The sequence below is a fragment of the Haemaphysalis longicornis genome, unplaced genomic scaffold (genome assembly GCF_048455015.1).
Source record: "Haemaphysalis longicornis isolate Haplotype H1 unplaced genomic scaffold, Haemaphysalis longicornis Haplotype H1 scaffold_4, whole genome shotgun sequence".
In the NCBI taxonomy this organism is placed as follows: domain Eukaryota; kingdom Metazoa; phylum Arthropoda; class Arachnida; order Ixodida; family Ixodidae; genus Haemaphysalis; species Haemaphysalis longicornis.
The window spans coordinates 69,206,008-69,219,445 of NW_027526361.1; the positions used below are offsets into that span (position 1 = coordinate 69,206,008).

The 13,438-nt window shown below is 46.2% G+C and overlaps 1 protein-coding gene across 2 annotated transcripts in view; it reads right to left on the reverse strand.

Annotated features, from left to right (window-relative positions):
- Pb (homeobox proposcipedia) overlaps positions 1-8,143 on the reverse strand; it is a 104,301-nt gene extending 96,158 nt beyond the window's left edge. The window contains exon 1 of one of the 2 annotated variants that reach the window (XM_077707023.1): positions 7,734-8,143. In XM_077707023.1, the coding sequence (XP_077563149.1) occupies positions 7,734-7,968 (235 nt within the window). In that variant the 5' untranslated portion in view covers positions 7,969-8,143. The remainder of the gene's footprint in view (positions 1-7,733) is intronic. The other variant, XM_077707024.1, reaches the window with a different exon arrangement.
- Positions 8,144-13,438: the final 5,295 nt, after the last annotated feature.

Consider the following 13,438-nt stretch of genomic DNA (forward strand, 5'->3'; position numbering starts at 1 on the left):
CGGTAGCCACGAAGGAAATGGCATGCGCCGTTGGAATTGTGGCGTCGGTAACGCTTGTTTGTCACGCACCGATCTTGCAGACAAGCAACATCGCGCTAAAACTACAAGCGATGTCACTCCTGGCATGTCAGGCGCATACAGCAGCGAAAACCTCTGAGTTTGTAACAAGTTGGGGATAATGCAAGGCAATATTAAAGAGACCGAAGCATGCGGTGGCGGCGACGTAATAAGTGCAGCAAACAGGTACTGTGGGCGGCAGCGACGAGCGAAAAAGATGTAACATGGGCCGCCCCCGCCGGCCTGCGCAGAAATGGAAACACGCAATCGAAAAAAAAAACTGTCCGGCCGATTCAGTTTGTTGTTGACGAAGAGCAACCGAGGCTTCAGCAACAAACGATTGTGCTTGCCGTGGTATGAGTCAAAGCATATCTTGACATCGTTATGCTATCGTCCGTCTAGAAGGGAAAAATCAAAACGCAAACGTAGCGTCTATACCAGATATAGACGCTGCTGTTTAATGATATCTGGAGACAAATTTTTAGCTGGTGGTGAAGCAGCGGATATTTTGTAGTGTGGACAAGTGAATTTTATGGGTTAACTGAATGGCTGAAATTGAAATATGCACTCTAGAAACATTGATAAAACAACAGTATAAACAAGAATTTGAATTTTGTTCGATCACACTGAAAGTGCAAGTTATCAGAGTTTGTACTGTACTTTACCTTGTGCTGTATCTTGTACTTTGCATGCTTCCAATGCTTCAAGGCAGAACATATATTGTCTGCGAGATGTTACACAAAGTATCAGACATGACGCGCTGATTTGTGCGATATGTGACATGTTGTAAGAATACCTTGAAGACATATTGCAGAACGTCTAGGACTCATCGTTGAAATCTTTATATCATGAACATGTTGTTGATCTTCGACATATTGTTTGACTCTTTACGATATTAGACCTTTATAATCTTGCAGTATATCGACATCTAGTAGAAGTCCTTATCATTAAAGACATGTCGTTATACTTATTCGACAAGTCGTTGAAATCTTTGCGATATTGGACCTTCATGATGTTGAGGACAACGAAATGTCGTTGAATCCATAAGGTGTCGACAACATGCCGTAAAAGTTATGATTTTCGTTGAAATCTTTGTGATATTGAAGACATCTCGAAATCGTTATGATATCATGCATGTCGTATGGATATGTTGCCATATTTTCAGCTGGGATATACGTACCGGTACAAGAAAGCGCTGAGAGTTGCATTGTGAAAGCTGGCTACCTGTACAAAATGCAACTTCCTTGAAAAATGCAACTTATTTAATACACTCACACTGCACAAAAATATGCTAAGATGCTGCCTAATTAGGCTCATACATCCAGGACAGTGGGTATTAAAGTTTTAGTGCACGTGGCTGTCCATGTCGAAGAAGCATGCAGATAGTATTTGGCATCAGTTGCTGATGACTTGCCCACAAATAATCAGCATGAGTCACCGAAAATACAACAAAAAGTCAACAAGAACTCCACAATAGAAAAATCATTGTGCGGACCACAACGAAAATTCCGTTGTGTTCTTAATGTGTAAACTCAATGAACATTGAGTTTCACAAATAATCACCATGAGTCACTGAAAATACAACAAAAAGTCAACAAGAACTCCACAACAGAAAAATCATTGTGCGGACCACAACGAAAATTCCGTTGTGTTCTCAATGTGTAAACTCAATGAACATTGAGTTTCACAAATAATCACCATGAGTCACTGAAAATACAACAAAAAGTCAACAAGAACTCCACAATAGAAAAATCATTGTGCGGACCACAACGAAAATTCCGTTGTGTTCTCAATGTGTAAACTCAATGAACATTGAGTTTCTGTTGATTTTCCGTTGAATCAATGAGAACTCAATGAAACGTCAACAGAAATTCAGAACCCATTTTTGTAAGGGTAGCACGGCCCTCCAAGGTGATGTCCGATGATTATCAATTAAAAAAAAGTGAACGAAGCCTACACTTATAGCAACAGTGATGGAGTAAAGGTCGTTGCGGCAGCAAAGAAAAAAAAAAGCAAATCGGCAGCAATTGTGGACTTAAACCGTCGTGGTGGTCGTGCAGGTTTTGTACAGCTTCGGTATACCTTCAAGTCTTACGTGTTACTGTGAGCTTCCTCCATTTTTTAACTGCCGGTGCAAACCGAAAATGATTGAGCTCAGTTTCTCTGTATGGGCGACAGTCCAGGATGTCCTGGTAACGTGCGCTCGGGAAAGAAAAGGCGAATTTAAATAAACGCCGCATGTTGTCAATGTCGTGTTCGTTTGCCTCAAAAGACGCAAAAACACTGACGCACGATGGAAATAAACTGATCTAAAAAAGGCAACAACTATAATCGTTAAGCCTTCGGCACTCAATGCTTAAAATCGCACCATCAAAAAGCCTTTATGGTCGATTATATACATATATGCTCCTAATTTTTCCGCTGACAACGTCCCATTTTAGGCGGCAAATTATGTGCGCCGCGCAATCTGCGGTTACGGGATTACGATATCGGTATTTCTAAGCGGAAAGCCGGCCGCTATATGTTTTGAACTATGACACTGATGAGTTTAGGAAGCGTCTCCCCCAGCTTCTCGTCTTGCTCGTCACTAGTGGCAAAAAGAGACACACCCGCCGCGGTGGCTCAGTGGCTAAGGCGTTGTGCTCCTGAGCATGAGGAGGACGCGGGTTCGATTCCCGGCCGAGGCGGCAGCATTTCCGCTGGAGGCGGAAAGCAAAAACGCCCTCGTGTACGAGATTTCGGCGTAAGTTAAAGATCCCCAGGTGGTCAAAAATAATCCTGACCCCTCCACTACGGGGCGTTAAACCGTACAACCATTCAATAAAAAAGAGGCACACACAGAGAGGGAAGACTTGTAGAAAATGCATCTAGCCTACATAAACACCTGGAGTTGGGCGCAGGATGTGATAAACAGGTTACGTCACGAGCAAGATGACAGACGAAGGAAACAGAGAAACAAGTGCACGAATGTCATAACGACATACGAGAAAAACAGTTATTCATAATGGGGTGACGTTGGCGTTGCAATTACCGGTAAGTGCCATACAGGTGCCTGCCGTGGTGGCTGAGTGGCTAAGGCATTGTGCTGCTGAGTCCAAAGAAGCGGGTTCGATCTCTGTTGCGGTGTACGCGTGCAGTCCGACAATTTCCAAGCGCCAGGAATGTATGCGCGAAACGAATGCCGGACTGTTTCTCTGGAAGTCCGCAGTGAGTTCCGGACTGATAATCGAAGAAACCCAGTGATGCCTAATTCAACTCTGCTGTCCATTCATTCGTAAATGCGTTTCATGCGGAGCAAAATGGATCGGTATCCCGCTCATCAGTGAGGGATACGCACGCGCGTGCAAAACTTGCTTGGTCGCAGGCATGTTTTATATTTTGCGACAAAGATTGGTTTCGTGCTTTACAGTCCTTTTTTTATAATTAGCATCAGGTGCGATGTGGAGAACCTGCAAATGTTGCGGATAAGAGGCCGTGAGTGTGTAAAAAGGTTGTGTCAAACAGTAGCAGGAGGGGGTGCCCCAAGAACGCAACTTGGGCCCTCCTCTGTTCGCGTGACTAACTGCCGTAAAGGGATAGCAACTGGGGCAGAAGGGTCCCGCGCTATTAGCACTTAGGGGGTGAGATAACGGAGGAGGCGGACATTTCTCATGACCTCCTCGGTTCTTCTCCCGCCACATTCCTGCCAGGTTGTGAACACTCCATGTCCTGGCAAGACTTCCAGAAAACGAGCCTCTGGTGTTGAGTCGACTGAATGGGCCATGAACGAATGACGGATGGAGACCATGAATGTGCGAAGTTGGCTCTGTATAAATTCCATCGCATTTAACACTATGCGTCTTCACACGACGGGCGCGCGTTCTTGGCTTCTTTCCTTAAATGATCCGCTTAGTGCCGCCGCAACGATGGAAGCAGTACAGCTTACCGGGACACAAGGGTGACGATGGGAAAGTGGGAAAGGAAAGGTGACGCGTGTTTTGCATTTCGCGGTATTTAGCCCAAATTTGCGTGCTTGGACCGTAACAAATGTGCGCTCGCTTGGGAGCACTGGCGCGGACGCCACCATCATGTGGTACAGGCTATACCGTGTCCAAGTCCCCACTAACTTCTTTATGAAACTACGAAATTGTTTGTCTTAAACGTCGTATTTCGACGAACTTAAAAAGCTTAGTTTTGAGTAATTAGTGTTTCCCCCGTGGTCCCGAGTAGTGTAATTAGTGGACATGATGGGTGTCTCACGAGAACGCGTTAAAAAATAGTAGACAAAATAGGTCCGGACGAGACGGAGAGCTTGATATATTATATATACATCAATCGCTAAAACAACGCGGAAATGCAGCCCTTCCGCCCAGAAATTAGCAGCGTCGTGTTTTTACATGCAAGAAATGAGAAAGCGTATATAGGTACTTTGGCTGAACCTTGTGAAATTTCCGCCTGTCCAATATACACGCGGCGAGACTGATGTGGGAGCAGTAATCTATATCGTTGCGAATTCTCCAGTTATAAAGAGGAAATGTGTAAAATCGTTCCTCCTTACTCTATTGCGAAGTATAAGTGCCGCTTTTTCCGCCTCACAATTCTGTAGCACGTCACACCACCACATAACTTTTCCCAAAAAGGCACGGTCTGCAACAGTTGCATAGGAAGTCTGCCGCAGCCTCGATAAATCAACTGTCCTCGTCAGCATCCCATGAAGTTGCTGCGGGGTGTAATATCTGTCATTAAAAAGAAGTAAAACTCAGCTAGTGTAATTGCACACTAGTCTTAAAAAATATCCAACACGTAAACAATAGAAGCACGTGCCGTGTGTAAGTTCATTTACGACTTTTTTAAATAGAAAACTCCCGCGCAAATATCGCTGCAAATATCGCTGTTACATGATTGAGGTTTTCCTGCAATCAACAGGTTCGTAGAATAAGGCCACGGAACACATCCAAATTCCGCCATTTTTAAAAAGCCAAGCAAGGGTGACTTCCTACACCGCAGTAACGAAGGCAGAATGTAAGTATAAGTACAGCAGACTCGCGATAATTGAAACTCTAAGGGACCCTGGATTTTGTTTGATTTGTCAGAAGTTTGAATTATAAGGAGTTCTCATAAACATGATTAGGGGCAACATGCCAATTTGTGTGGTAATGGAGCATTCTTATATGTTTAATAATACAACATTTACACAAAATACCGAAGTGGTATTCGCACTTTGAAAGGATAATCACTAATAAACGAGTGCTTTTTCTTTGCATGAGAGTTCAAAACAAAGTTTTCGATTGCAGAAAGGGCAGCCAGTTCATTGAGAGATGTTTCTGCGATGGTTTTCTGATATAAGGATCCAATAGTGCAGCTATCGACTAATGCAGCAGATGTTTTCTAGCAAGAACAAGCAAAAAGTACGAATTAAGCGATTTTAGGCTATGTGAATTAAGCGGTTTTAAAATACGTTGAAAACATAGCGGGCCACCCAAAATTTCAAAATTTGTTTAAATTGACTGAAAGTTTGAATTATAGAAGTATGAATTAACTCGAGTTCGCTGTATTAAGTAAGAATATGAGTAAAAGGCGTTTAAAAAGAAAACTAAAAGTGAGAGGTTGGCATCGACCTAGGCATATGGGACTGGAAAACAAGCACGACTAACCTTTCTAGGTTGAATGAGCAGGTTTTAAGGCACTTCCGTAGTGAAGGGATATTCACTATATATACATGGGGTCTCGTATTCATTTCTTAATGCCTTTATTTTTCAGCTCCAATGAACACTTGTTTTCATTGCGACTAATATTATTGTGTTAAAATCAGTTTTATCCTAACCTGAATATTGCTTCTTTGTGCCGAAAACACTTAGTATTAATATTATTATAAGGTCAGACATATGTTTCTAACTTCAAATTCGCTTTAATATTAGTTTTGAACGGCGTGGGTCGAAATATCAGTCGATGTCACACCCGGACATTATGTTATTGGCTGTTATTGTTGCTTTGTGTGCATACATTTAATCTATTCGCATTTGCTATACAACCTAAGATGCTGCAAGCCTAGCGATTCTCGTGTCTGTCCTGGCTCAACTCGGCACCATCTCGTTTGCGAATTTCACGCTAGAAAAAGCTGAGGATTGCGCATAGCAGTTCAGAAAAACTGAACTTGCCACTTTTTTTCCCCTTCTCTTTTCAAAAACGACACTAATTGACTTCCTATCATCGTTATAACACTCACTGCCAAAAGTATCTCGTACGAGACCGAAGATTACCTGCTACGATTCCACAGAAGAAGTGACAGCAACGTACGCGGGTAATTACTCCAAACTAATAACGTCCACTCGCGCAAGAATTAAAGTAGCTAAATTCTTAAAGTGTCTAATTAAAGTGTCTAATAATGATCACTTTAACGTAGAACAGGAAGTATTTGTTACATGATTTGGCCAGCCAGTTTTAAAATAGTCATCAGTGAAGGAATACAGACGATGCTTTCACACTTTTCTTCTGTGACACGTACTGCATGCCAAAGTGCTTGCGAGAAACCCGTCGCTACGATGATGTACCAAAGTGTAGGAGCGACAGAATCGATTAAAGATCGAAGTGGCGTATGCACGTTTAATAATTCTATCAATCTATGGTACTGTTGGCTCTTTGGTCACCCTAATGCTGCGATGTGTTAACACGAAGAAAGTCGATAAACCTGGCGGTGAACTCGTGTACCGGCCTCGGACGCAGGCATGCGCGTCGTAATTTGGCGCGAAATATATGATACAAGTAAATTCAAATGGTGACTAAGAAGCAGTTGAATTACTGAGCGTATGCGGCTGCATTGAATTTCATTTGCCGCCTGCGCTTTTAGACAGGATTTCAAGTTACGTTTATACGATACGTGTAGCTAAAACTTCGCTCTGACATGTCGAGTATTTTCACAAGGCACAACACGTGATCCACTGATGGTTTGAGTCATAAATTTGCACAAAATAACCAAAATGCTAATATCTGCGCGAGTGAGTGTCACGGACATCTCCCCACAACATTCAGGTTCTCTATAGTCGTTTGATACATGCAAATGTGCTCGTTATAAACGGGCGTCCAGCCACTGCGCATGCATTGGGTAGCGCAGAGCCTACACACACGCACGCACGTAAAAGTAGCCGTCATGGAAAAGGTAGACATATAGGGAGACAATATACAGTTGTGTAGAAGGCGGACCGCAATAGACTGACATTCTAATTGCCATGTTTTAACGACTGGTGTTAAGACGTACGTTCCGAAAATAATCGAAATATTTAAACGACACGACCTAACCTCGAATGAAAAGGTCACCGTAAAGCGCACTGAAAGCTTTACAAGCTACACGCCAGCGAGGTATTTTCCACGCCAGGATATTGCGCCGTCCGCGAACAAAGCTTCCAAGGTCAAAACCGAAACTGGTTATTACACACAACACGAAGTGTATTTCCAGACGCCCGCAGCAGCTTCGAACTTTCGAGCAACTCTCCCGGCGATAGAATCACTGCGCGGCCGAGCACAGGCTGGTATCGGCGCGAGCGGGGACCCTGGGCGCGGGCGGCGGCGATGAGCGTCGTCGGCCGGTTAGCGCGGCCGATCGCGGGGCGGCTCGATGATTGATGGCGCGGGGCTGATGGATGGCGCTTTGTTTACCGTAGCGCAGCGCGCACGTGGTCGGCGGCGGGCTGGCGGCTCACCTTGGTGCTGCTTTCTCGTGGTCTTCTTCTCCTTCATCCAGGGGTACTCCGGCACGCCGAGCGGCGGCATCTTGGCCGGGGGCGACCCGTGGGGTCCCCCCAGCGGGCTCTGGCACATGGCCGGCGGCGGCGCGGGCACGCGGCCGTTGTGGAAGCTCTCGCTGACGTGCGGCAGCGCTGTCATGAACTCCGCCATGGACGGCTGGCTGTTGATGAAGCCCGTCTCCTCTTCCATGGCGGGCGACCCCGAGCTGTCCCGCTCTCACGGCATGCTGCCTCTCCAGCGCGCGACCACGACTGCTGCCAGCGGCGGCGCGCTCCCCTCGACGCCGCGCGCGCGTTTCCCGGGGCCACGCCGAGCACGCATTTCGCGCGATTGATAACGGAACGGGGTCTCCACGCCGGTTGCGTCACGTGGGGGCAGGCGGCCAATGGCGCCCCGCCTCCGCGCCGCGGCCCCGCCCACTCGCGCGCGCGCTGCGCGTCTTCCCCTCCGGAGCGCGCGCACGCACGCAGGCCGCAGCCGCCGCCTGCGTCCGCGCCGGCGCGCGCGCGCGCGGCCGCCCCGGGTCCGATGGGTTTGTCCGCGAGCGCTTAATGACGGCTGACAAATCGGTGGCCGGCACGAGTGCGGTATCCATCACGGCTTCTTTCGCTGCCCTCGAGGCCCCCACAGGTGAGGCGGATCAGCGCGCACAGCGGGTCAGCCGATCCTCGCGCGGGCGTCATGCTGGGGCGCCTGACGCGATCTCTTCAATCATGCCCTGTCGCTACAGGCGTCGGGGTTGACGCGTACGCCGTTTCGCTGCCGTGGGCCCGTCGAGCCCGACAGGTCGCGACAGTGTCCCGGTGCGATCCCTCGGCGAAAAAAAGCGGGCGCTTTTATTTCGTCAACATTCTTACGCGAGGCGTGCATGGATAAGTCATCGGCGAGTTATCGCTATGTCGCTCAGGCGCTACTTTGGTTGTCTGGGTAAGGAAAAAAGATACGCAAATGAGAATTTTTTTATTGCAGCAATTATAACAACAAAAAAATGCTTCTTTCGGGTTTACCATCGCGCCAAAAAAAAAACTGTATTTTTTTATCAATATATCTTCTTACGGGTAACCCATAAGAGCGAGTTTAGCATACACCTTACGAATAAACTATTGTTTTTGTATCTGAAGCACAGCTGCGCGGAAACTTATCCAGAAATAACATTTCCTTAGCTGGGGTGCTTGCACCGACGCACCCCAAGCTGAACTGCTATTCTTTCACGCAGACGATTTCGGATTTTCACTTGTCTTACTTGTAAGTCTAATTTGGTTTAGGAAAGAAGTATCTCATAACCCCACAGAGCGGAGCTAACCAGGAAGCAGAATGCCGCGACGAAGATTCAGACCTCCGGGCGCGTTAGAAAAGCGTAAATGGGGGAAAGTGGAGGGGGCGTGGCAAGGGCAGTTTAACATGTATCTGCAGGCAAGTTTAAAATATTCACTCTCTCTTCTTAAGCGGACCCTGCAACACGCCGACAAACGCTTTCACTCTTTCCTTCATGCCTGCAATTACGGCAAAAGCTGTAGTGGCTGTCAGCCCAGAGTGGCAACGCGTAATTTGCTCGTCGCATCAGATCCGCCTTCACTTTCTGCTTTGCTTCTGTGGTCTTTTTTAAGTGGTTGTCAAGTGCGTTTATTGCTGCAAGTGAAATAAAGCCGGCCAATAGCTGTAATGACATAATTTGAGCGCTCGAAGAACACCAAGACACGGGAAAGAGAGGAAAATCTTTTGAACATGTTTCTAAATTGTCTGATGGGAACAGAGCAAAAATTTCTGGCTGAGGTATACTTTGCGGTCCTACACTAAGTGCAGGTTGTGTTTGTTGGCTGCGTTTTGCGAGGATTATGGATTTAGAAAAAAAAAAGTTGGAAAGTGTGTTGCAGGGTCCCCTTAAACGGACCCTGCAACACTGTCGACAAACGCTTTCACTCCTTCCGTTATGTCTGGAAGGACTGCAGAAAATGTAGTTATCGCAATCACAGAGTGACCATGCGTAATTCGCTCGTCGCACCGGATACGCCTTTCAGTTTCTAATCGTTGCAATTTTCTTTGAAGTGGTTATCGAGTGCGTTATATTGCTGCTACTGAAAGGCAAACGGCCCAAACTCGCGGCAACTTAATGAATGACGTCATTCGAGCGCTCAAGCAGTGCTAAGACGGATAAGAAGGGAAAAATATTCTGAGCAAGTTTTCAAGTTATTTATTTCATGGTAATCTGGTTATCTTATCTGGTAGGCGCAGAGCAGTGACATTGGAAGAGGTCATTTGTGACCCCCCGTTCTACGTTCTTGATGCGCTTGTTGACTACGCTTTGAAAACATTTCACATTTGAAGAAAGAAAAAGTGTTTCAATGTTGTTCTTTTTTTAAATTCAAGATGTTTTACTGCAATTACAGCTAAACAGAGCCATAAACAGCTGTTTATGGCTCCCATAGCTGAGGTGATGTAGAATTATGTTTTTCTTAGCCGTAACTGGTGAGATTACGAATAATTACAAGCTAGCCCCCAAAGAACATTTGAGGTGAGTACGAGAGTCAAAAAAGGAAGGAAGGCATAAGCAACTGGTTTAAGACAACCTGCGAGTCACTGAAAATAAGAGTTCACCGAATTCAAGCATATACTTTTGTACTTGCACTCCTGCCTTCGGCAGCCTGGAATTTTTTTGTTTTATACCCAGACCACACTGCTTTCGCAATAAGCGCCACGGACCAACGAGGCAGGGAATTGACGACGGCAGCATTATTGGCTCGTAACCCCGAAACGGCAGAAGAAACAGTCATCGCCTAGGCAATGGCGACCTGCAGCGACCGAGCACTGATATTCGCCAACTCCCAAGCGGCATGTCGCAACTTCCAGAAAGAACGCGTGTCCGCGGATGCACTTAATATCTTAAAGACGCGCCCCCAAGTTCCTGACACCTACGTTACCTGGATCCCGAGGCATGAAAGAATGGCGGGAAACGAAGCAGCGCACGCTGCAGCCCGAGAGCACACCAGCCGGGCCTTCCTGCCACCCAACATTCGTGCTGCAACGGGTGCAGCAGACGTACCCATCACCTATAGGGCCATACGTCAGCACTACCGACTTGAGCGGAGGAGATATCCCTCACCACAGCCGATCTCACCAAGGAAGAAAGCGTAATTGTTCGTCGACTCCAAACAAACACGTACACACACGGAATAATGATGAACCGCATCTACCCCATGTAATTTTCATATATCTCTGCCCTTACTGCGACATACCCGACACCTTGGCACACATGATCCTGGAGTGCCCTTGCGAAGACCGCCGTCCAGACACACCTGTGGATAGCCAAGCATCCTCAGCAGCACTGACTTCCGCACCACAAGACAATGCAAGCGCCCGTACAACCGGTGACCACGACATCGCTGAAAAGTGGGAGGCACTGCTCGTCTACGAGGATCTGGAGAACCAGAAGAATGTGGTGAAACGGGTGAAGGCGGCAGCCACCGCCAGAGGTTTTCTGGACGGAGGAGACCTACCACCTCGGACCGGCAAGGACCAGGTCCAAGCTAGTCTTTTCAGCCAATAAACGTTTATTTCTCCCTTTCTTGCTCCCTCTCTCCTTCAGGCGTTGGAACGTGAAGAAAAGTATGAAAAAGAGTTAAAAACCTGTACTTAGTGACACAGTGTTACTGTGGGGTGAAGGTGGCTTGAGTGCGTTGTTATGGTTAGTCCACGCTTTTATAATTTTCATATAGAGAGGGGGGTGTCACTTGTGCTTCTACATTGTGTAAACTGGATGACGAAAACTTGAAGAGAGTTGTCGCAGCTCACGTCAAACCAGCCTATTCAATTTTCTTTTTATAATGGAAGAAAGCGAGGTATGTCTGGGGTGTTCACGATATGTGCGACTTGAAGAAGCAATTGTCGATTGGGCGACCGAAGGCGAAGAAAAGGCGATTCCTGGAGATGGGGCGCCGTATGGTATGACCGCGACGCGCGAAAGGGTGTAGCCAGCAAGCTTGTTCGTCGATGGGGCGCGCAGGCGCCAACGATTCTGGTAATTGTGCCCTCAGCGGCTTTTCGAGGGACTTTTTGTTGGGCATTAGGGAGGTTGCGTGAGCTCATGAATGCATTGCTTTTCTTGCATCGGTGCGGTGACGCTTCGGAGGCTAGTGGGGTTTTCAGGGGAAAACGAAAATAATATACATGTCTGAAAGAGAAATCTGGGGGACAACATTGAAACCTAAAGACGGGGGTGGGAAGGGAGTGGTCGGGGGCTGGGACAAAGAATGAAATGATATGAAAGTACCCGTGCAAACATAAAACGAAAATTGGTTTGCCCGAATACTGGAATGAGTGGTATTTGTACAGACAACCAATACGAGCTTTGTCAGCCTTAAGAAGACATACAATGTGAAATTGAAAGAACGAATACGTCCGAACCCGTCTTCACACCCACTGATTATTGTCTACATTTCCCTTCTTTTTGAAGCCACCATTTTCCGCGCTTCTGTGGCGCCTGAACTTGAAGCCCACACCACGTCCGTTGCCATGTCGTCGTGCAGTTTTGAGAACTGCGTTGTTAAGTCAACCTCTTTTTTTTTCGCTCGCTTTCTTGTTGTACCACAGGGGGCATAGCCCGACTGTATTTATACTCTCCCTTTCCGAAACATCTTTCTCTCGTTCTCACAGTTTTGGGCAAAGCTATATAAGAAATGTGTTCCAAATGATTGTGGCAGCAGTACCATGTAACTGTACGGTGATGAAGGGAAGTCCCATTGCCGCTACGCGAGTAAACCTTCTTTGTATTGTTCTTGCTGTGTATCCGACTGTTTACTTATACTATTTCCGTGCGCTTTGTGAGTTTTTTTTCTTTTTCTATATTAATTCACATATATATATATATATATATATATATATATATATATATATATATATATATATATATATATATATATATATATATATATATATATATATATATATATATATGAGAAAATGGTTGACTCACGATTAAAAACAAAAAAAAAACAGTGGCTTAGTGAAATTTCGACTGGAGAACCAGTCTTCATCTGAGGTTGAACATGCCGTACTCAGGTCCTCCAGAATACGCGTCTCAGGGTTCAGTGCTGGTCTACCACTCTCGAAATGTCGTAGACACTCGAGTCACGGCCCGGGGGTTAAATAGAAGGTCCCCTTCACCCCGAGTGGTACGGGTGGCGCTGGCTACCACCCCCAAGCGCAGGAAACGAAATTACCTTAACATAAATACCAATCAGTCAATAAATACCGATCAATCAGGTGATAGAGAAGTGCGCTGAGTATACGGAACCCCTATATATAGCCTTCATAGATTATGAGAAATCATTTGACTCGGTCGAAACCTCAGCAGTCATTCAGGCATTACGGAACCAGGGGACAGATGAGTATTATGTAAGAATACTAGAGGATATCTAAAATGGGTCCACAGCTACCATCATCCTCCATAAGGAGAGCAGTAAAATACCTATAAGGAAGGGCGTCAGACAAGAAGACACAATCTCTCCAATGTTATTCACAGCATGTTTAGAAGAAGTATTCAGAACGTTGGATTGGGAACAGGTGGGAGTAAGGGTTAATGGAGAATACCTCAGAAACCTCAGATTTGCTGATGACGTTGCCTTGCTAAGTAACTCGGGGACGAATTGCAAAGGATGCTTTC